The 20,880-nt window shown below is 47.3% G+C and overlaps 1 protein-coding gene across 1 annotated transcript in view; it reads right to left on the reverse strand.

Annotated features, from left to right (window-relative positions):
- Nucleotides 1–9,935: 9,935 nt before the first annotated feature.
- Nucleotides 9,936–20,880, reverse strand: part of TYRO3 (TYRO3 protein tyrosine kinase) — a 42,728-nt gene continuing 31,783 nt past the window's right edge. Inside the window, exons 14-19 of the mRNA XM_082059119.1 lie at nt 19,643–19,735; nt 18,777–18,898; nt 18,365–18,474; nt 16,743–16,902; nt 15,253–15,389; nt 9,936–12,410 (exon numbers count right to left, since the gene is read on the reverse strand). Of these exons, the coding sequence (XP_081915245.1) occupies nt 12,035–12,410; nt 15,253–15,389; nt 16,743–16,902; nt 18,365–18,474; nt 18,777–18,898; nt 19,643–19,735 (998 nt within the window). The 3' untranslated portion in view covers nt 9,936–12,034. The remainder of the gene's footprint in view (nt 12,411–15,252; nt 15,390–16,742; nt 16,903–18,364; nt 18,475–18,776; nt 18,899–19,642; nt 19,736–20,880) is intronic.

Genomic DNA, 20,880 nt, shown 5'->3' on the forward strand with positions numbered 1-20,880 from the left:
CCTGCTTTTTTTTCACCTACAAACAATCTTCTGTTTGTTGGCTAATCAGTTGGTGAAAGCTGAGTGTTGGGCAGCAAGAGTTCATTAAAGATTCAAGGATCTTATATAAGTGAGAAAAAGAATATTCATGCTTTCCCACTCTTTTCCTTTCTGAACACAACCATTAAAAGGGAAAACTGGGGGAAGTACCTGTTCTTCCAGGGGGCTGTTTGCCTGGGGACCATGGTGCTTTTCCACATCATCAGCTCACCCAGAGTCTCCCACTCACTATCTCACTTCTCTCTGCTCTCCTGTTTGCAGGTCGTTCACCGCAACCCTCTTCCCATTCACTCTAAATCAAACCCCAACTTTTTCAGCTCTTCCATTCCCACCCATCCCAGTAAGAGTCATAAAACGGGCCTATAAATCCACCAAGAGAGTTCCTACTCAGGAACATATTTAGGAAATAAAGGCATATGCTTTACAAAACTGAGCAGAAGCAGGCACATCCTTTTATAGGAAGAAATTATACAGGTTTTGAGTGGGCTGAGCTTGTGGGAGGAAGGAAGCGTGATACGAAGAGAAAGGGCGGTGCTAAATTTGGTCTCTGCCTAAGGCTGGCATTTTATTGCCAAACTCATTACCTGGTGTGTTTATTCCTGATGACTGCAGAATTCAAACCCCGATAAACAAATTTTGTTCTTCTATTAATAATATCCATTTATAATTAGTCATAATGTAAAAATAATTACATTTAAACAACAATAATTACTTTTAACAACCACCACCCTTATGTTTTGAAGTATGTTATTTAAATGCTTTAATCAATCATTCAAAGTCTGCAAAATGTCAGAACTAAGGATGCGACTTCCAGGGCACTGAATGAGTCAGGATCATATGAAGAAAATAATGTGTGAATATTTCATGAAATCAGCATTACGCACATGGGAGCCAGATGAAAATTGCTGAGATAATTGTGAAGCTGGCATTTACTAGCTTTCTAGTGTCAATTTTGCATCCCAAATAAGAACTTTCTTATCTGAATACATGGAAAGGGTTCATTGATGGTGGCTACTTTCTAAGAGTTCGCTAATGTTGTTTTTATTGGGCAAAGTTTTAAAAAGGTCAGTTGTCTTGGGTACACTTGGAGCTGCTGCTTTTGTGCATCATCCTCATGATTTAAGCCTCAACCTTCCCTTCATACTTGTCACCAGAGTTTCAAAGGTAGCGGTGTAATTGCACAGCAAGGAAGGATCTTCTTTCCGAAACGCGAGGCCAGGGATCAGCTGCTGGGACTGAAGAGGTACAGTTAGGAGGAGGGCCTGTCCAGATTTTCTTAAAAAGTTCTGCAAGGAAAATCAGCAAGGAAAGTGGAAGGTCTGTCACTAGCTTTATTGTTGCTTTTTGTTTCACAGATGTAATAAAGACCACCAAGAGCTCACCTGAGGTCTCCAGACTGCTTCCCCTAGTAACCCTCCTTTTTATGTCTTCCTAACCGGTTGGTGGTCAGTGGTGGTGAGGACACCTCTCTGTCTCTGGAGGCACATGAGAGCCTGTGCCGCTGAGGCTGGGCTTCTGCTTTCTCTTTACAGAAGACTGCAAGATGGCCAAGTCCTCTTCTCCACAGGGGTCTTCCCATCCTAGCCTGCCTCCACAGGGACCAAGGACAGTCACAGCCTCTGAATTTCCTCCCCACTGGCTTGTGCAAAATGTTGCCCCAGGCAGCCCAAAGGAGACAGAAACGGGAGTGCACTTCAGCCACTCACCCTGTCTTTCTCCAGGCAGGATCTGGGCTGCAGCACCCAAAGGAGTCGAGCTGCTGGCTGCAGCGCATCTCTGTGCTGTTTGCTGCTGGCACAGTGTTTATTTAAGGCAGAAACCTCCTAGGAATGCATCTGTGGTGAGAAGCTTGGACTTGGCTTTCTTGCTGTGGGCCGGTTCCTAAGTAGCTACCTTTGGGATCTGGCTCAAGATCATCGCTCCGTGAGGGAACAGCAAACAACCCTCCCACCGCTGCTCTTCCAGCCTTGCTGTTTCTCCCAGCTGCTTTGTTCACCGGAGGTTTGGGTCTTGTGCTGCGATAAGCCTTGCAGAGCCCGCTCTTTTTCCTTCCTTTTTCCTCTGTCAAAGGGGCCGCAGCCTAACAAACCCTTCCCTGCCTGAATGGCTCAAAATCACTGTCCCCAGGCGCCCAGTCTTGTGCTGCTCTATCCCTGCTGCAACTGGCGTCTCCAGGAGTGGGGGGTTAAACCTTCCTTTGTGGAAGTGACCAGCAGGGAGGATGCCGGCACAGCTCTCCCAGGGCAGATTGTTATCGCAACAGCACAGATCTGAGACCTTCCAATAAATGGGGGCAGGGGAGCATGGATAAGCCTTTCCTGCAGTGGAGGACATTGTGCGGGGGACTTTCCACAGTCACCTGTGGGAAGGGAGCCCCTGTTGTGTGCGGCCACAGATGCCTCCAGTGCGGCTTGGATTTTCTCTGTGCTCCATACACACAGATCCCCTGTGAGGGGACACTGCGGAGACCCAAATGCTGGTTGCTCTTGATACAAATGAGTAAGGAGCTGCCCTGGGGACCTGGCAGAAAGCAGAAGCTGCAAAACCCCTCACACGCGTCTGTAAGCACCAGTGCAGAAACAGCTGCAGTTTTGAGGCACCTGATCTCAGTGTGCCTGGCTGACCTTCCCATAAGCGCCAAAGCCACTGCCTGGCTCCCAGGATTATTTTCTTCTCAGTTGCAAGTGCTGATGATTTCTTAGATATGTGAAGTCAGTAGTTCTCAGGCTGCAATATCCTCATTTAAAGCTGCTTGGAGAGCCCCAAATTATATTAAATATCTAAATGGCACTAAAAGACAGACTATATCCTTGCCCTGCAGCCTCTCCATCTTGTCTTACAGCGGTGCAAGGAGAGGTAAAGCAGGCAGAGTATGCCCCTGCCACTAGACAGTGTGCTGGGGCCAAGCCTGTGACTCTTCCCCAAAGTGGGCAGCCTCCCCAGGGGGTAATGGGGAAGAAGGAAAAGGAAGGGAGAGGAGAAGGGCAAAGGGAGGGGACAGGCACCAGGGGCTGGGGCACCACTCACAGGGGAAGTAGTGGGGGCACCAAGTTTGCAGGATGGGTTGGAAACCATCTTCAGACTATTGTGGCCTACCCCACACATTTGGAAAATTTTTGCCCTCCCCAAGGGTGTGTGAGTGGCCAACAGCAGGTGGGGGGAACCCAAGGCATCAGCTGTCCCACTTGCACATGGGAGCACCCTCTTCCCTCTCCTGTCTCCCAGCCTCAGCAGCGCTACCCTGGCAGAGCTGAGCAGTGGAATGGGCAATTTTACCACTCAAAGCAACTCACTGCTCCAAGCACCTGCCTGCCTGGCTGCCACCCGTGTCCTACTTCAGAGGCTGATGCAAAGGAAAAATAGAGATTCTGAGGCAGGCACGTAACCCAGAGACCAGTTCAGACACCCATCAGCAGAGCATCAGCCCACACCATCTCGCCTGAGGCAAGGAAACTTGCTCAAAAGCTAGGGCTGCAGCAGTGAGTAGTGCAGCCAGAGTACATTAAAACCAAAAAAAGACCAAAACAGTTTGTCCTAGCAACCCGCCACTTGTGCTTTACTCATCTGGGGCAGAGATGGTTGCTTCAGTCCAGCTCATCTCCAGGCCTGGGAACCAGCAGCCCTTGTGCAGCCTGTGAGCAGTAGGTGCATTCCCGCAGCCCATCTCCCTGTGGGGCTTAATCCAAAATTCCCCAATGCGTAGTGAGTTGGGACTGTCACAACATTCACTATGAAAGCAGCATCCTTATCCAAAGCCAGGACATGCTAAGGTGTCCACTTAAAGCCAGTGTTCATACCTTACATATTTCACTGTAATGCACCCAGAGAAATTTCAAAATGGCGCAGACAAGGCAACCATCGAATACACAAAGCACTTTCTCCATAGATGCTGCAGACAAAAAACACAACCACATCACAAAACTGCATAAGCATTGTGGGGAGCAAACATGCACCAAACTCTGCATGGAATGTGAGCTGGCATTTGTTGAAGGCATTTCTGCATCTTTCCCAAGCCTGTTTCAGTGTTGGCTTCACAGGGGAACCCACCAACTGTACATCCATAAAATCATCAGGTTTTGCATGCTGAATGTCAATACAAAGCAACAATTACTAGTCTGGGGTCAAATTCTCATTTCAGTTGCTTCCCGTAGTTTTGCAGGAGTCAATAGGTGTAACTGAGCAGAAGTAAAAGTCTGGCCAAGAAAATCTTCCAATTCTCAGACTGTGTGGAGCCAGAGACCAGATTTTTCTCTCACTCAGCAATCTGCTACTCCCTCTCGACAGCTGAATCATGTTAAAATATATGTTCAGAAACACAACTGGGATTACTCTTCACTGTTCACCAGCAAGACCATTAAGCAGAGTGCCGAGGCCAGCAGGGAGAGCATCCCTGCTGCCCCAGAGCCCCAGGACAGTTCAGTGGTGTGGTGAGGAGGTCTTGAGCCTGTTGGCAAAGTGAAGGATCCAGCTGGGCACTCATGGCATCCTTGTGGGCGGGAACACTGCCGGGGCTCAGGGGCTGCTGTCGATGCTGGGCCTGCCCCAAGCTGGGCAGGATGTTGTCTCCTCACCCTAGTTGGGGCAGGGACATGAAGGAGAATATGGCTGAGGCAAGGTGTTTTAACTGTTTGTGTTTGCAAAATAGGATTTCCTGGCCAGGCAGGCAGAAGGGCAGGCTGGAAGGAGAGCTGTGGGGGAAAACAGGTGAATGGTGAAGGGTTTCCCCTGTAGAACTGCAGGTCATTAGATTAATGTCTTCAGCTTTCTAAAGGAATCATATTTAACCAGTCTTCTGGGGCCATTTCTGAGGATGTAAACAATGAAATGGGAGGGATTTTAAAAACAAAAGCAGTCTACTGTCAGCCAAGTCCCTAGAGCTGCTACGGTGCCTGTTGCAGGAGAGAAGGCCATTGCTTTTGAGGGACACAAACATCGTGCTGCAGAGGACAAAAATGTCCCTGATGGACACATTATCCCACTGCTGCCTCCTCTGAGCTTTCCCAGCTCTCTGCTGAAGCAGCTAACACCAGCTGCCCGGTCATCCCTGTGCAGCTGGTCCTGGGGGACAAAACTGAATTTGATCCTCAGGGTAAAACATTGCCCGCTTAAGGCTGCCCCAGGGCTTTTCTGTGCACCTCAGGAGGGATCTCAGCACCAACGCCTGCACAGCCAGCTCAGCTCCTCTTTCCAGCATCCTCCCTGCAAGCAAAAGCTCAAGTGCGAAGAAACTCAACAGTCACCATTGTCTGTGGGTTCATCTGCACTGAGGGAAAGGTATGTTGTGCCCTTCAGCCATACCTGGTGAAAACAAGGCAGCGCCTTGCTTCCACCTGTGATAGCGGGTCCAGGAAAAGAGAGTTGTGGGTGAGTCAGAGATACACCTCACCTTGCTAGTGCATGGGAAGACCACAACAAGCCTTGTTGTCTTTAGGATTTTATGCCCATTTGGACTAATGTTGAGCTAAGAACATTTTCTTTATTTGCCAAGCTCACTGTCGGTGATGCTCTGTTGCCCAGACCACTTGTAAGATGTTTACGGAGAAAATAAATCCATTAGATTTTTCTCATGAAAGCTTAGAGCCTTCCTGGAATGAAGACAAGTGCAGATTTTCTACATTCACAGATTTCTGATGCCAATAGAAATTAGTCTAGGAATCAGGCAAGCTGTAAAGCACGATGTTGATCTCTTGCCAGCCTTGTGACGGCATCATCCCGTGGACTTCCGCGAACTGCTGCGTGCTGCTCCTGCTGCGGCATCAGCGCTCGGTGGTGCTAAATGACACTTCAGTGGCTGAACTGAACAGGCATGAGCAGGAAAACCGACGTCACCTCAGCAAATCATCTTCCCCTGAGAGAGGTCAGGGTACAGTGTGAAGGCAGGCTGGGTGCTTTTTAAGGCTATGTCTTTCTCTGAGTTGTGCTATTTTCACACCAGGGAAACCACCGCTGATGATCCCAGTGTTTTTCTCACTGGTTTACACCAATATGGGCAACAGGTGATTCAGACCTGTGGTGCAGGGGGCCTCTGGGATAAGGTCTGCTCCACTGAGACGACAGTCAAATGTGAGAGCACAAATCCCCAAATAAAGTCCCTGTGGGCCAACTGCTGTCTTCAATTGCAGCACTGCAGCTCCTTACCTACAGCTTTACAGAGCTCAGCAGACTGGTAATATTTCCTGGAGTGCTTTGAGAGAGAAAAGGGAGAAATATCAAGCCCTATTATTTTCTGCTGTAAACAGGTTCAGTTCCTCTCCTTTGGATCCTTGCCTGATGATGCCTGCAGAAAAAGTTGGCCGGCTGGCAGGGCAGCAGCCCTGCGCAATTTCAGTAGTGACCTAGAGAGATTGCATCAATAGGTGGAAAATATGGGAAATACTTCATGTGGCGAGCGCAGTCACTGCCTCAGGTACAGCCCAGCATATCGGCTTCAATGAAAGTGCCTTGGTGTAACTGGGAGTGTTGGCAGACAAGCTGGAGTGAATCAGCCCAGGGGGTGGGAGTGTGAGAAGTCACCGTCTGTTTGCTCTGCCGGAGATTTCCACCCCCACAGCAGTGCTGGTAGAAACATGTGCCTGTGCTTCATCCTTTTCCATGCATCGTCTTCTGTCTTCACTATCTTCAGCAGCGCCAGCAGCACCAGCCCTGCCTGCTGGGATCCCTAATTCCAGGAGGTGGGGGGTGAACAAATACAGGGGACATGGGTCTTAAACTGCCCCAGCTGACTGCTGAGCAGATGCCAAGCCTTGAAGTTGGGATCTGACACAGGTTTTTAGTGCCAGGAGTTTTGGCAATAGCTAAGCACTTGCTCCATTCCGGGGCACAGTTTGGGTCCCCTGTGTAACCCCCAAGCCTGCATCTCCCTTTGCCCTTACAGCCTGCAGTTCGGGTACAAGGTTCACAGGCACAGAAGGGCTATTAAAGCTCAGTCCCTCCTCATATGCCCAGCCACAAGTCTGCAAAATATTTCTGCTTCTCTTTGTGTATCTTTGAGCAAGAGGAGGGATAATGTAGACAAATAACACTGGGAGATGTATTAATTAGGCCTGAACCTTACCTGATGTTAGTAGAGGCACACTGCTTTACATCATCTAGCAATGTGAACCTTGCGGTTTTTTAGCTTCTTTTAAGGTAACGTAGTAACATGAAGCAGGGAGAGGCAGCAGTGAGTGACCAAAGGGCTCCCTGCTCCAGCTGACACCTGCGTCACACAAGCAGAAGCAGCTGTTGCAGAGGCATTCATCGGTGGAGCAGAAGCAAAGAGGCAGCAGCCGTCTCCCACGCAGCTCGGGTAATGACAGGGTAGCAGCCAGGGTTGTCGTCTTATATATTAACAGAGAAAGCAGCGACCTTCTGAATTTGCTGCACTAATTGCCATGTTGCAGTGCACAGAGTGTGCTTCTTTCTGATGCCCCATCATTTCTCTCAGCTCCCCCTTTTTTGTCACCTTTACTGGCAATGTGTTTATCAGCATGTAGTGCACTACCTTACATTCCCAATTAGATCATTTATGCATGCAAACCCTCCTTCCTCTCCATGAATTCCTGCTCCCTCGCACAGCAGGCTGGCAAGAATCAGCTCCTATAAAGACTCTTCTGGAAACTGGTCTAGTCCTGTTGAATCCCTACTGAACTCAATAAAGCTTAAATCAAAAAGTACCTTCAATTTCCCGAGGTCAAATGTTTCTTTTAGTTCTATTTTAAGCCAGTGAAAAGAAACTGGAAGAAATAAAAGCTGTTTAGACAATTTCCAAGCAGTGGCTGGAGGCTCATCAGAGCTCCTGCCTAGAAAGCTGGGCTTGGTGGGAGCCAGCAACCGTGCTGCTGAAAGACCCAGCTCTTGATTTTGGTCCTACTGTCAAACATGACCAAAAGATGTTCTGTTTCCCCAGCCTGACTGCATTTGGGAATGACTTGGCTTGGCGTGCCTCGAGCTGTAGCATCCACAGAGTAATTAGGAAGCGAGGAGTCGATCATCTTTGTTTTGTCCCTAGACCTTGGTGCAGTGACTGAGGTCTGATTCATACTGACGCCGAGTTCTTTTTATACGACAGAGCAAATGCAGTCAAAAACCATGTCCGTCAGTCTTTACTGTTCTTGGACTAAGTAATTGATTTTTAGCTTGGTTTCCCATGGTAACAAGATTTTCTGATCAGCTGCATGTGTTGTCCCTAATAGCTTTTGAAGCCACTGCTTCAAGGTCTGAAGGATAATTAAGTTGCTACAAGTTTTCTGAGAACAGGCTGTGTGTGGCAGACTCTGTCAGTGTCACATCAGTACCTTTGCTGCAGATGGAAATTCCAGGACTTCGTATTGGACACTGGAGACTCCAACAAGGGAAAGCTCTTCTAAGTACCTTAGCTAGGGGCAAACCTCACCCAGGGCCTGCAATCACCCGTGGGATGCTCCCCACCCATGGAATGCTCTGCACACCACACAGGTACTGGATCAGGCTGGAGCGCCCCTGCATCTGAGGACTGAGCTGCCAGTGCAGCCCCCGCCCTGGGTCCCCTCAGTCAGCTCCGGCACTGGAGCTGACTGGGGCATCTCTTGTTTGTTACCCACCCCTACATGGCACAGACGGTGCTGCGAGCTCCTGCCCATGTGAGGCACTGTGGGGTCACGCTGCCTCAGGACGGAGCTGGTAACTGCCCCGAGTGGATCGAGGCAGTGTTAGAATGGAGACGACCTTGTTGCATCCACAGGGAGATGTGGATGGAGGAGGAGTGTGGTCTGGCTTACTGGTGCATGACAGGTTGTGCCCCTCGCCTGTCCCACCACACAGATGGGGCAAGGGCGCTGCTGCTTGAGAGGATGGGAGGACTGCGCCACTGTACCAGGGCAGTGGAAAAAAAGGGTGGTTGTAGGGGAAATGTTTGTATTAGTTAGGAAACCAGTGTGCCAGACTGGTGCCTAAATCAGAAGGGTTAGGCTAAAGCTTCCCTGGCATCAGGGTCATAGCACTGTCACCAAGTAGACACAGAGCCAGGCCAGCTGCCTACAGCTTCTTCATGATGTAAGAGCAACAAACTGCAGGGCACCTGGGCTGGACCAGAGCATCTCATCCTTTACCAAAACACAAAGCCAGCCCCCATCACACACCTCTGCCTGGCTCCAGCTGGGGGACAATATCTTCTCTGTTTTGCGATTTCATATAAAAAAATTCCCCACCTCTGCTTTCTGATTCCCTCTTTTGCTGTCTTCACAGCTCATCCCATCTGTCTCCCTTTCAAAATCTTCTTCCCTCTCTCGTTTCTTACCAGCTCTTCTTCTGGTGTCACTTCTCCCCCCCCACAACAGCCTCATTTGTACCTCGTCTGACCAGGCTTGCATGCAAAAGGATTAAATCACATTTGAACCAGAACTGAGGGACATCACTGGGCAATGGAACCTTAAAATATTAACTAAATCAGCCACTTGGTGCTTCAGAAGTCATTTTTCCTGCATTGCAGGTGGGCAGTGAGTGCTTGTACCATCACTCTCCCTTCTCTGTGTGAGTTGGCAGGCAGAGGGTGTGCAACGTGCTGTTTGCTGCTGAAGAATAAAAGCCTGAGGTACGTAAATACACCTTTTTTTCTCTGTGAGCTGGAAATCCAGGGGCTCTTTTATGTTGTGCTTGGAACATTTGACTCAGCAGCTGAATTTTACCCACTGCCTCCAAACCTCTCTTCCACAGAGAGCACTGCCAGTAGCTGGATGGGTGCAGGTAACCATTTTCAGGAGGAGCTGATACAGAGGTTTTGCAATCCCAGGTAGGGCTCCCAGGCTCCTACACAGCGATGGTCACAGAGCCTGTCTCTTTGTGGAACCACTGACCCAAATCTCTCAGCCCCAGATTTGCTATAACCCTACCTAGCAAGGGAGCATCATCACAAACTGCCACCGATAAGAGGCTGGGACTCAGACACAGTACATGTTTTATTATTTAAAAAAATGCATAAAAACTAAAGACATGCTTCCCAAAGTTAGAATCCATATGTACACCTACACTTCCCAGGCAGCTGCAGGGAGCATAGCCTTCTGCCCTCACTGCAAGCATGCAGCACACAGGTTTTTGTAACCCTTTGTTTAGGTGTTATCTTCTCACCTGCATTTACAGCATTTCCAGCTAAATGAAGAAGAAACCCTGTACTGCCTGGGGTAGAAGATGGTGCAGTTTCTATCTGCAACTGAGAAACTGTACTGAACTTCTGGAGACATCTGCAGGACATCCCTGTTCAGTAGGAAATTTTACAGAAAGGATCCATGCCCAGGCCCCAGGCTGAAATTCCCCTTCCTTAGGAAGTGTTCTCACTAAGGGCTGAACCCAAATTCTGTACCTTACAATAAGCAAATACTGGGCATTGAAGGGTGGAATGTTCTGATACCAAGTGTGCAATCTCATTTCACTTATTGGTCCCACCTTTGCCAACTCAGCAAATGATGACAACATTTGTGGTATTGGTTTCTGAAGGAGAGCAATATGGAATCCCAAGTCCTGTGATACTGCTAAGTTTTGAGTGCACTGGAAATAATAGAAATTAAGATCTAGCAAATATTTAGGATAAGTAGAGTAAGATGTAACTGCACTTCCTTGCTGGGAACTGCTGCACAAAACAAACGCTGATTTACAGTAAAATATCAAATTATTAAAAACCACACAAGCGCTTGCAGTTATAGAAGTCAGACATGCTGATTAGAAAACAAAACAAAACCTGAAGAGCAAAACCATTAATTTTGCCCTGTCTGGAAGGCTGCAGTGATATTAGTCTATGTTCTGATGTGGCTTTTACAGCATGCCAGAAGACCTCCTGAACAGGAATGCCAGTGGTTCTCAAGCTTTTTCATCATGAGGGCTCTCCCTTCAGAAAGAGATCTCCTAGTTGATCCTTTCCCCCCCCAATACATACACCTTCCCAAAACTGATTTCACACCTTCACTACAGCAGCTACAGCACTTGGTTGTTTGAAAAAATCATAGGACTGTTAAAGAGAAAGATTAAAGAAATCCTATTTTAAAGCAAATGCTGAATCCTGCTCCCACTGAAACTGAAGCAAGTCTGCCATTCTGTATCTGAGCTGTCTCCTTCCTCTCCTGGAGGGCAGCACTTAACAGTAATTATAATTAGCACTGCTTCCCCATACTGCTGTTAAGTCCTCTTTACACTGTTTCCTTTCCATCCTTTTGAAATTGCATTCTGTCCTCACACATGCCAGCTGCTGTCCTTCCCTTCACATTTTAATGCCAGCTGCAAGTCTGGTCAGGCCTGAATTGGCATCAAACAGAAGAAAAAGAAAGACAAGGAAGAGGTATGTGGAGCAGAGAGAAATGCTGGATTTTCTTTTTTTTTTTTTTTTTTTTTTCTAATTTTCATTGCTCATCAAAACATCTGAAACTCTTAAAAGAGCCCCAGACTGAGGAAGCAGCAAATGCCACTGCATGAAATAAACCAGATGCTTTAATTCAGTGCTGGGTAGAAGCCGATCTGCAGATCAGTTTGAGAACCACTGAGGTAGGCAACAAGTCTAGGCAGTACTGCTGAGTGAACACAAGGGGAATTTTGCCCTCTTGTCCTGAATGACAGTGTAAATACCCACTAGTGTTTTCAGAGGTACCAGTCCTGAAGTCATGCAGCCAGGATCGAAGACAACATCTACACAAGAGCGAGCACTGACTGAACAGAAGGTGCATTCAGCTCTGCTCCAGCAGTCAGCGAGAATGAGCAGAGCACAGACTCTGACTTCCCACCTTAGCTTTGAACTCCTTTTAGCAGGGTACCATCAACCTGTAACCCTACTGCCCCACTCCCCCAAATCCAATGAGTTGTTGGGGCTGTGGTCCTTCCAAGCCATCTGCCACTGCAGCCCACACAGGTGGTGAAAGCTACAAAAGCTGCCCAAGAGCTCTGGCCTGTGCTGCTCAAAGCCATTCCAGACCCCACCTCAGAGCCCCAGGCAACACGGCACCGTGGCTGCACACATCCTGTCCCAGGGAAGCAGAGTGTCACTGCGATGTACAGGCTAACAACTTTTCTCTCCTTCTGTCTCCAGCTCATACAGAAGGCTTTTGTCCTCCCCTTCCTGCCCATCTGGATGCCTTTCACCCTCGGCATCATCTCCAAGGCACAAGGGGCTCATGATGTAGCGATAGTCACTTGTGACAGCAGCAGCTGCCCCAGCAAGAGTCTCTTCACTGTCCATGTTTCCAAAGGAGGCGTGCAGGGCAGGGTCACTTGCAGACACCTCTTTGTCCTCCCCAAGGTTGACATAGAGAGGATCTTGACTGGAAGAGAGTGTGGACATCCTCCCCCGAATCATTTCCAGCTGGGACCGGAGCAGTCCAAAGCTGGGGCGTAGCTTGGGTTCAGGATGCCAACATCTGCACATGAGATCATAGCTGTAAAACAGAGAGGGACAAGGGCACTGAGAAGCAGAGCAGCCACCCCCTGCACCTCCAAACAGGGGCTCTGTGCCGTGCAGCTTAAAAGCACAGACACTTTCCCCAAAACCTATTGCCTCTGGCCTTGCACAGGTGACAGCATGTGCGCAGCCATTACAGATCTAACTCCTTATTCCTTCCCATTTTCAAAAGCATTCTCATTTTGGTCAAAATAATTATCCAGGCAGTACCAAAAAACCCAAAAGCCCTGTCAAAGGACGTTGTAGTTCATGGCAAAAGCCTCGTTCCACTGTCTCTGAAGAGCTATAATAGTAAGTAAGTGTGACACCACTTTGTAATGGCTTTTGAATTTACTCATAAAAAGCATCTGACAACCCCTGCTGTGGCTGAAAACATTCCTCCAAATTCTAGTTCAAGAGCAGATAAAACACAGGAAGAAAAACAGAGATCCAACTATGAGACTTGCAAGTTATAATGTTTCCAGAATATTTTTTTTTTGCAGCATGTTAACTCGTCGCTCCCGGCATAACAGAGGTGCGCTGCTGTCCCTGCCTGACAGGGTGCCAGCACGATGGAAAAAGGGACAGCGGGTTTGTTTTGAAGTGCTGTGGAGGAAGGATGACACCCTCACTGCTGGAAGACGGATGCTGAAGCAGCCTTTCTGCTACAAAGGCACCACCCCTATGCGAAATCCACGTTCAGTGCCGTGACCAGCCTCAGGCCCTGTCCTGCAGCATTTCTCCTGTGGTCAAACCGACTCAGCTTTGGTTGCCTGAAGGCCACCGAGAGGGAACATTGCTGTCTTTGATGGCCTGTGATCAGGCAGGGGAAGAGGAGCTCTGCGCCCCTGCAGCCCATGCTGGCTGGGCTCCCGCCGGCCAGGCCACCCGCCCCAGCCCTCTGGGTCACAGCCATTGTCCCCCTCCTCCTCTTTGTGCATCACCCACAAGACTGGCAGCTGCATTCCTATGGTGTTATTGTTGCCAGTTCTGCAGGGAACAGGAACAAAGCACAGTACTGGCACTGAAAAACATCAGAGACAAACGAACCTCAGTTAAACTCGTAAATGGAAAAAATCTGATATGGCCTTTACCAGGAAATAGAGCATTTCACGACAGCTTTTATTTTACTTTTTGTGTCCCTTGCTTGCTATCAGCTTTACAAGACTGTTTTTCATCTCATGCTAGTTTTAGAGAAAGCTTCTGTGGTTCAGTTATCTTAATCCTGATTTATATCCCTCACAAACACTAGAAATAACTCTTAACTGCTCCAGATATAACAAAAACTTCCTATTCTGTGGCACTGAATTAAATAATTTCTTTTACTCTTGCTGGCAAAGAGCAGAAATTAATTTGAAAGAAAGATAGAAAACTACTGGCTGTACTGAACCAGCCCAAAAGTCCATTTGCCCCAGCAGCCTGCCTCTCACAGTGGCCAGTAGCAGATGCTTGGGGAAAGCATGTAAGCTGAGGATGAGCATGTAGTGAGGTCCTTCTGGTATATTCTCTCAGGTCTCAATAACCTGAAGCTCAGGGGCCTCTTGAAATGGAGGTTGTAGCTTTTTAGTAGTTTTTGATGGATTTTTCTTCAATGCACAGCAGCTTTTTGAATCTCTTCTCTACTTCGGGCATCTATAACCTCCTGTGGCCATAAGCTCTTCAACTTGGAACCAAAGCTGCTTGCAGCAGTCAAGATGCAGACATATAATGAATTTAAGCAGTAGTATAACGATGTTTTCATTTAAACTCAGGAACAGGTAAAATGAGCTGCTGAGAAGATAGAAGTGTACAGCTTTAATAACAAGAGTACAGATTATTCCCTATGTGGAAAAAAAGCCTGGAGAAAGGAAACCACAGGAAATAACCCACTATGAGAGCAGGAGGGAAGAGGGAGGAAAGAGGACTTCATCTTGTTCATTTTACACACAAGAAATGGCTTGAAAAGGCCACTAAAGTCAGTGTTCATAGTTATGCCTTGCTTTCGGCACAACAAAACAGAGACTTGCTTAGGCACTCAGAGGACTGATTTCACCTTGTCCAGATTAGGCGAGCTTTTACCCTGGGAGGAATTATTGTGGCACTCCCTGGGGAACCTCAGCGCCATGTGTGGACTCCAGGAAACTCCAGAAAACCCATGGAGCAAACATTTCATGTAACCTGCTGGCCAAGAATGGCCTGTTGGTCACAGGACTAAGGCAGGAGCAGAGGTTGCAACATGTGGCTACCTGAGTCCTTCCTGCAAGTCTGAAAATGTCTGAAACCAGTATCTGCAAAATTGTCCCAGTTTTGTTTCCACCTGTAACTTAAGGTGGGACACTGATCTACAGAACCTCAGATCCTGCGATCTGCCCTTTTCTCTTTCATCCTTCTATTTCTGTGAGAGTAGTAGATCCAGTTTTGAAAACTGGGCCCAGCTTTGAAAGACACATGCAGGCCATTGCCTCTGTAATCCAGTTTCCTCATAGTGTTAATTGCTTCTCTATTCAGCCTTTAGGCTGTGCCACGACACTCACATCTTTTCTCAGATGCTGGCCTGAAAGGTAGGAAGCAGGGAGTTTCTGGAAATACAACTATAGTTTCCACAAAGCCAAGTGCTGCTAAGTTTGACACTGCTCGAACCCTTGAGCCAGGTTAGCCGCTCAGGTAGCTACCACAGGTTCCAGGGAGCTGTGCCAGCAGAAGAGTGTCTGGTAGCTAACATAGAGACTTTTTAGAGAATGCCTCTGTGTTTTGGAAAGTGGATAGATTCAGATCAGCATCCCAGCCAGCTGCCCCTGTTTCCTTTCAGTGAGCCAAATTTCTCAAGGAATCGCATGTCAGCAGGGCAAGGAAGTACTCACACATCTTCCAGGCACTCCGGTGGCTGCTTCAGCCTGTTGCCACTGATGAGGTAGTTGTAGATTTCTGCATTCTCAATGCCAGCATAAGGAGTTTGCCCTCGGGTCACAATCTCCCACATGGTCACTCCAAATGCCCACTGAAAGGGAACAGAACATAGAAAAAGTGAACAGACAGTTCCCTGCTTGCTGGGCTGGGGTTTCAGCATGGTTGGACTGTACCAACCCTCCAAACCTGGGGTAATGTCGTGTGAGTAGCTGTGGTGAAAGGACTCTAGCTAGAAAACAAAGAAATTACCTGGCTGATGCTGACACATTATCTTGGGAGACAGCTGGAGGCAGGCCCATCCTGCAGTGGAGCAGGGGAAGATTTGGGAGCTAATGCTGTCCTCCACCTGCTGACCTCTGCCAAGCATCTCCTACTCATGGTTCTTTAAGGCATGCAGTATCAGTTTTGTGGTTCCCAGGTTTTGGTTTGGGGCTTACAAATCAGTTGCTTAATTCATGAGCCAATATTCTGCATTACTGGAAATGTACAGGCACAAATGAAAGCAGAGTTTAGCCAATAGCAGGGCAAGGAACAAACCACTCACGGCTCACATTCATTTGTGCTCTGCACTGCAACAGTCACGCTTCCACATTTAAATCTAAACTGCAAGGTTTGCTAGGTGAAAAAAATTATGATTTTCATAAGCAAAACCTTGCCCAGTGTCTATCATAAAGTGGCTGAACTAGTGATCACCAATCACTAACCACTGTATACACTGGTTGCAGCAAATCACTGGGCAACACAGCAGCTGAATTAGATGGCACTCTTGGTGATCTCTTCAGGGACACTGTGACATGGATACCTGGGAAGGCATTCCACAGGCCTGAAGGACAAAACTAGTGTGAAACCAGATTAGAAGGCAGCAAGGAAGAGAGGACAAGGTATCCAAAGGAAAAAACAAACAAAGGAAAAGGAAGCAAAAACTTCAGATGAACGGGTTTAGCCTCACTCTCCAAGAGCGAAGTCATGGGGAGGAGTGTCTAAGCACTGACATATTCAGTCTAAAAAGTTTCATCAATGTCTCCTGTAGGATGGAATACCATTGCTGGACTTGTACGTGAATGTGTGGCTTGTGTGCACTTCAAACCTCACCTTCAGATTGTCATTCAGAAGAGAAAGGAAAAAGAGTAAGAAAGAAGAGACCGAATAAAGTGAGAGGAAAAGGAGGAGAAGGGAAAAGCTGAAGGAGGGGATGGAGATAGGCAGTGAAAAGACCAAAGGACAAGAGTAAAAGGATTCATGTCTTCTGCCATTAACTACTTGTACACATCTCCAGTCTTGAATTCTGAAAGCATCCAAGGTAGAGGTGGCACTGCCCCTCAAACACAAGGCAAACTTCCTTTCCCATCACCAGGGTCTTTTCCCACCCACAGCGCACACAGAAGGATTCCTGCACTTCAGCAGGAATACAGGTGGTCCCCAAATGCACCAGAGCAAAACTCACCACATCACTGTGTGTTGTGTACAGATTATCCGCCAGACTTTCCAGAGCGAGCCACTTCACTGGCAGCTTGGAAGCACAGCCCTGACGGTAGTAGTCTCCACTGTAGATTTTCTTAGAAAGCCCGAAGTCTGCAACACTCACGTTCATGTTCTCATCCAACCTAAGTGAAAATTTTAATAACTGAGAAAAGCATTTACTGGCTACCTTAGGCAAAAAAAGGGGTATATCCCTGTCTGGCCAGGGAACTGAGGTACATAGTTCACCAACTATTGCCCAGAGAAGGATAATGACTTCATCTACCCAGTGACCAATGTGAAAGAGTTTAGTGGTCTCAAATCAGCTCCTTGAGACTAATGGGGAGATAATTAGGACTAGGGAAGTAAAGAAATGGTTGTGCTCAGTTGGTCTACTCTGTCAGCCAAAGTGAACTCAGATGCTTTCTGTAGCTTCCCACATTAACAGAGGACATCTGTGGTGTTCAATGCCACCACTAAGGCCTAGGCCCTGTACAGGCAATCAGAAAACACAGCTACTTGCCTAGACTGCCTATTACGACTGGTCAAACTAGATCCGCATGATCTTCTCTCCAGGCCTGGTTAATTTTCTCAATTGCTCTGTCACCCACTTAAACCAAGACATGTTGGTAGTGCAAGTAAAGCCCACAAAGACTTCATGCTCCCAGGTCTCATAAAGGACTCCCTGCTTTTCCCAGAAGACATGATGAAATAGACATTCAGCTTCCTCTGAAGAAAGTCTGTACTCTTAAAAATGCTTAATAGGAAATCAGTATGCGTTTGTCATAAATGTCAAAGCAGGCTAACCCATCATTTTTCATTATGACTACCAGGCTCCTGTCTGTACATCTGGATATTCAAATGCCTTTGGAAATCTGTGTCTCATTGCAGATTTTACCAGTTGTGGTGGTTTTGTTCTGAGGCAGAGTTCTGTCTGCCAGAACGGGTCGTTCCTTGCTCCATTCTCAGGGAAGAAGAAGAGCGGACAAAAAAGGACTTTTTTTCCCTTCAAAGCAGGCAAAGCAGTTTAGGGACAAGAACAGCGATGTGGGATCATGCAGTGTGTTCACCATGCAATTATTTCTAAAGGCATTCTCCACATAAGTCATTCTTCACAAGCTTTCAGGGAAATTCTACGTTTCTTATATTGTGATAATCAAGTTCTCAAAATAGATAGAAGAAATACAGATTTCAGGCTATAATGGAAGTTCCTTTCTCCTAACACCGCCAAATCCATTCTCTCCTGTTGGTTACATTATATTACAGAACAAATAGCCCACGCTGACACACAGCCATTAGAGTGACTAATTACAAACATACATAGTAATCAACCCTATGAAAATATACGTGCAGACCAACGACGGAAAAGTTCCTTATAAACAGGGTCAATTTGGAAGCTCAGTGGGACATTAGGAGTTGCTCCCTGCTCCCAGCACCACCACCACACCCCCCCACCCACACAGCCTTGGCTCCCCTGTGCCTCACTTAAATGCAAAGACCAGCATCCTCAAACACAATCCCTCCCCTCTTCTGTCACGCCAAAGGCTTCTCATCCCTCTCTCGCCCATTCTGGTCCTTCTTTTCTCTAAAAACTCGTGCGTCACTTACATACAGTTCCGAGCTGCAAGGTCCCTGTGTATGAAATTTTTTGAGCTCAAGTACTCCATCCCGCTGGCAATGTCAATCATGAACTTGAGGAGTGTCTGAACAGGCAAGTTCTGAAAGAAATAACAGATTAAGTTCTGTTCCTGGAAGCTTTCAAGCATATATGGAAACACTGCAAGATTTGCTGCTAGATCACTGAGCAGGGGTGGGGGATATAGGGAGGGGATGGAATGAAGGAGTTGGTCCTCAACATGCGTGGAATTAAATACTTCAACATTACATCCCACAACTTCCTCTGGTATCAAAATCTGGTCATCTGCCAATGCCTTTGGGAGACCAACCCTGAACTGATCCAAGTACATTCTCTAAAAGTCCATATCCTCCCAGAAGTAATTCCACAGTAAAACAGACTTACAAAAGGGTTCTCCCCAATCCGTGACATCAGCAGAAAAGCATGAAGATCTCCATGCTTCATGAAGGGCAGGATCACCATGGGAATTGGGAGTCGGCCCTTGGGACGGCTCCGCAGACTGACTCCTAAGGAGGACACACACAAAGGGGTTTTAGAAAACAGGTCAGTCCCAAGAGGAACGTTACTGCCTACTGTGCCTTTCTCTTACAAATTCGGAGGAAATGTGCAGTTTCGGTGGGTCGGTTCCATGCTCCAAGCTCCTTTGTATGGTGTCATGCCAGAAGGTGTTAAGATATCTCTAACCCTGTTTATTTCAGCAGCAGGACTAAGTGCCCAGTGGCTCTCAGCTTTCCTTGCAGGACTGGCTATAAATGTTTCTACGATCACTCCAGATCAGACAGCCCTAAACTCCCAGGTTTGCAGAGCAATCTCCACATTCTGAAAACCACCCATGTTCCATAGTGCCCACCCATGAATGTTTTGCTTCTTACCCAGTATTTTGGAAAGGCATAATCTCCCTCCCCTCTATTTGCCTACCAACCCACCTGTCCACATTCCACAGCAGTTCAGACATTTCTCAGCCAGACAGACTCTCTCTGTAGTATTTGCAAGAACTAAAGAAGTGGCTTAAATAGGAGATGCTCATTGCCAGTGTGTGATTGCAAGTGTTGTGAGCACTTACACACATTCCAGCTCCCTCTAGGCCTAGGAAGGAGCAATGCTGATACATGCAAGGACTCCAGGCAGCACAGAGGTGACTGCACTGGCAGTGCTGTTGGACAGCAGTGGGGGTGAGGACGCGAGGCTGTGTGGGACTGTGCATGACCGGGAGGTGCTCTGTGGCACCACAAGAAGCAGTGCTGGCTTACCAATCAGTTTAGTGACATGTGGGTGGTCAAACTCCTTCATACATGCAGCTTCTCGAAGAAACTCCTCAATGTCAGTCGAGGTGAAGATGTCCGCTGGGAAAAAAAGTGACTGTAAGTTTTCCTCCTTTGTGGGTGTCTCCAAGGGACTTTACAGATAACGATCATCAGAAGCTTGTTCTTTGTGGCACAGCACATCCTCTCAGACCTAGAGCTAGATGAGCCAGTTTACAGCAAAGCAGAGCCTGACGCTTTCTCTGGGGCTGGGCGGCAGTAAGCACACATCAGGGACATCTGGTAAATTGATTCTTGGCAGAGTAAAGACCTCCTGATTAGCAGCTCTCTTCTTAGGAACAACTTGTCTTGGAAGTCATGGAAAACATGTGTGTGTGTGTGTTACAGATGTAAGACTTAATTAGCTAAAAGGACCTAAACTACAATGTTGGAGAGAGGAAATGTCACATAAAATTAAAGAGCCCCGGGAGCCCCTGGCTGGCACAGTGGACCCCAAGTCAACTCTGATGAGGGTGGCATGAAAGATCAATACTTTTACGTCTGTTGGCATGATTGAGTCTTCTAAGGTACTAGAGCTAAGATTTCTTAAATAACCACACTACTGGAGAACTTGGAACATATTCAGCAGTGACACACATCAGCGTAAATTTGCAATAAATCATTTCTCACTGCTATTACTCCAGATTTATGGAAGTGTATCAACATAATCAAGAATTAGCCCAGTGGACTACTTCCCCCACTGCTGCTGCTGAATTTAGCAGGAGTCCTCCAGTCCTGCTGCAAGATCAGACTTAGACCCATGAGGGAGCACTCACATTATCTGCTTTAGGTAAGTAATTTAAACATGATTCAGAAGACAAAAGCAGGTTCACTTTTTACAGTCAACAGAGAAAGGAAGGTGCCTCTGGAGGGTGACAGAGTTCCCGTTAGATGCCTGAAGGTAGACAATCTGACTTGCACAAAACGGCTTGCAAACTGATTAGAGTTATTGTTGAAATTGGAGAAAATTATGGAATTTACACTAATGTTAGTACAAACTGGTATTCCGTGGCAGTCAGGCTCAGCACCAGAGATAAACAAATGTGACTCTGCTTTAAGTCAATCACAGTTAATTTTTGCCTTACAGGCAACATGGGTGAAATAACATAGGTTAACATATATCTATCCATACACACACAAGCATACCTGCACATGCTTGATTTGCCTTATATCTACCTATTAATTGC

The sequence above is a fragment of the Streptopelia decaocto genome (assembly GCF_964273445.1).
Source record: "Streptopelia decaocto genome assembly, chromosome: 7".
In the NCBI taxonomy this organism is placed as follows: domain Eukaryota; kingdom Metazoa; phylum Chordata; class Aves; order Columbiformes; family Columbidae; genus Streptopelia; species Streptopelia decaocto.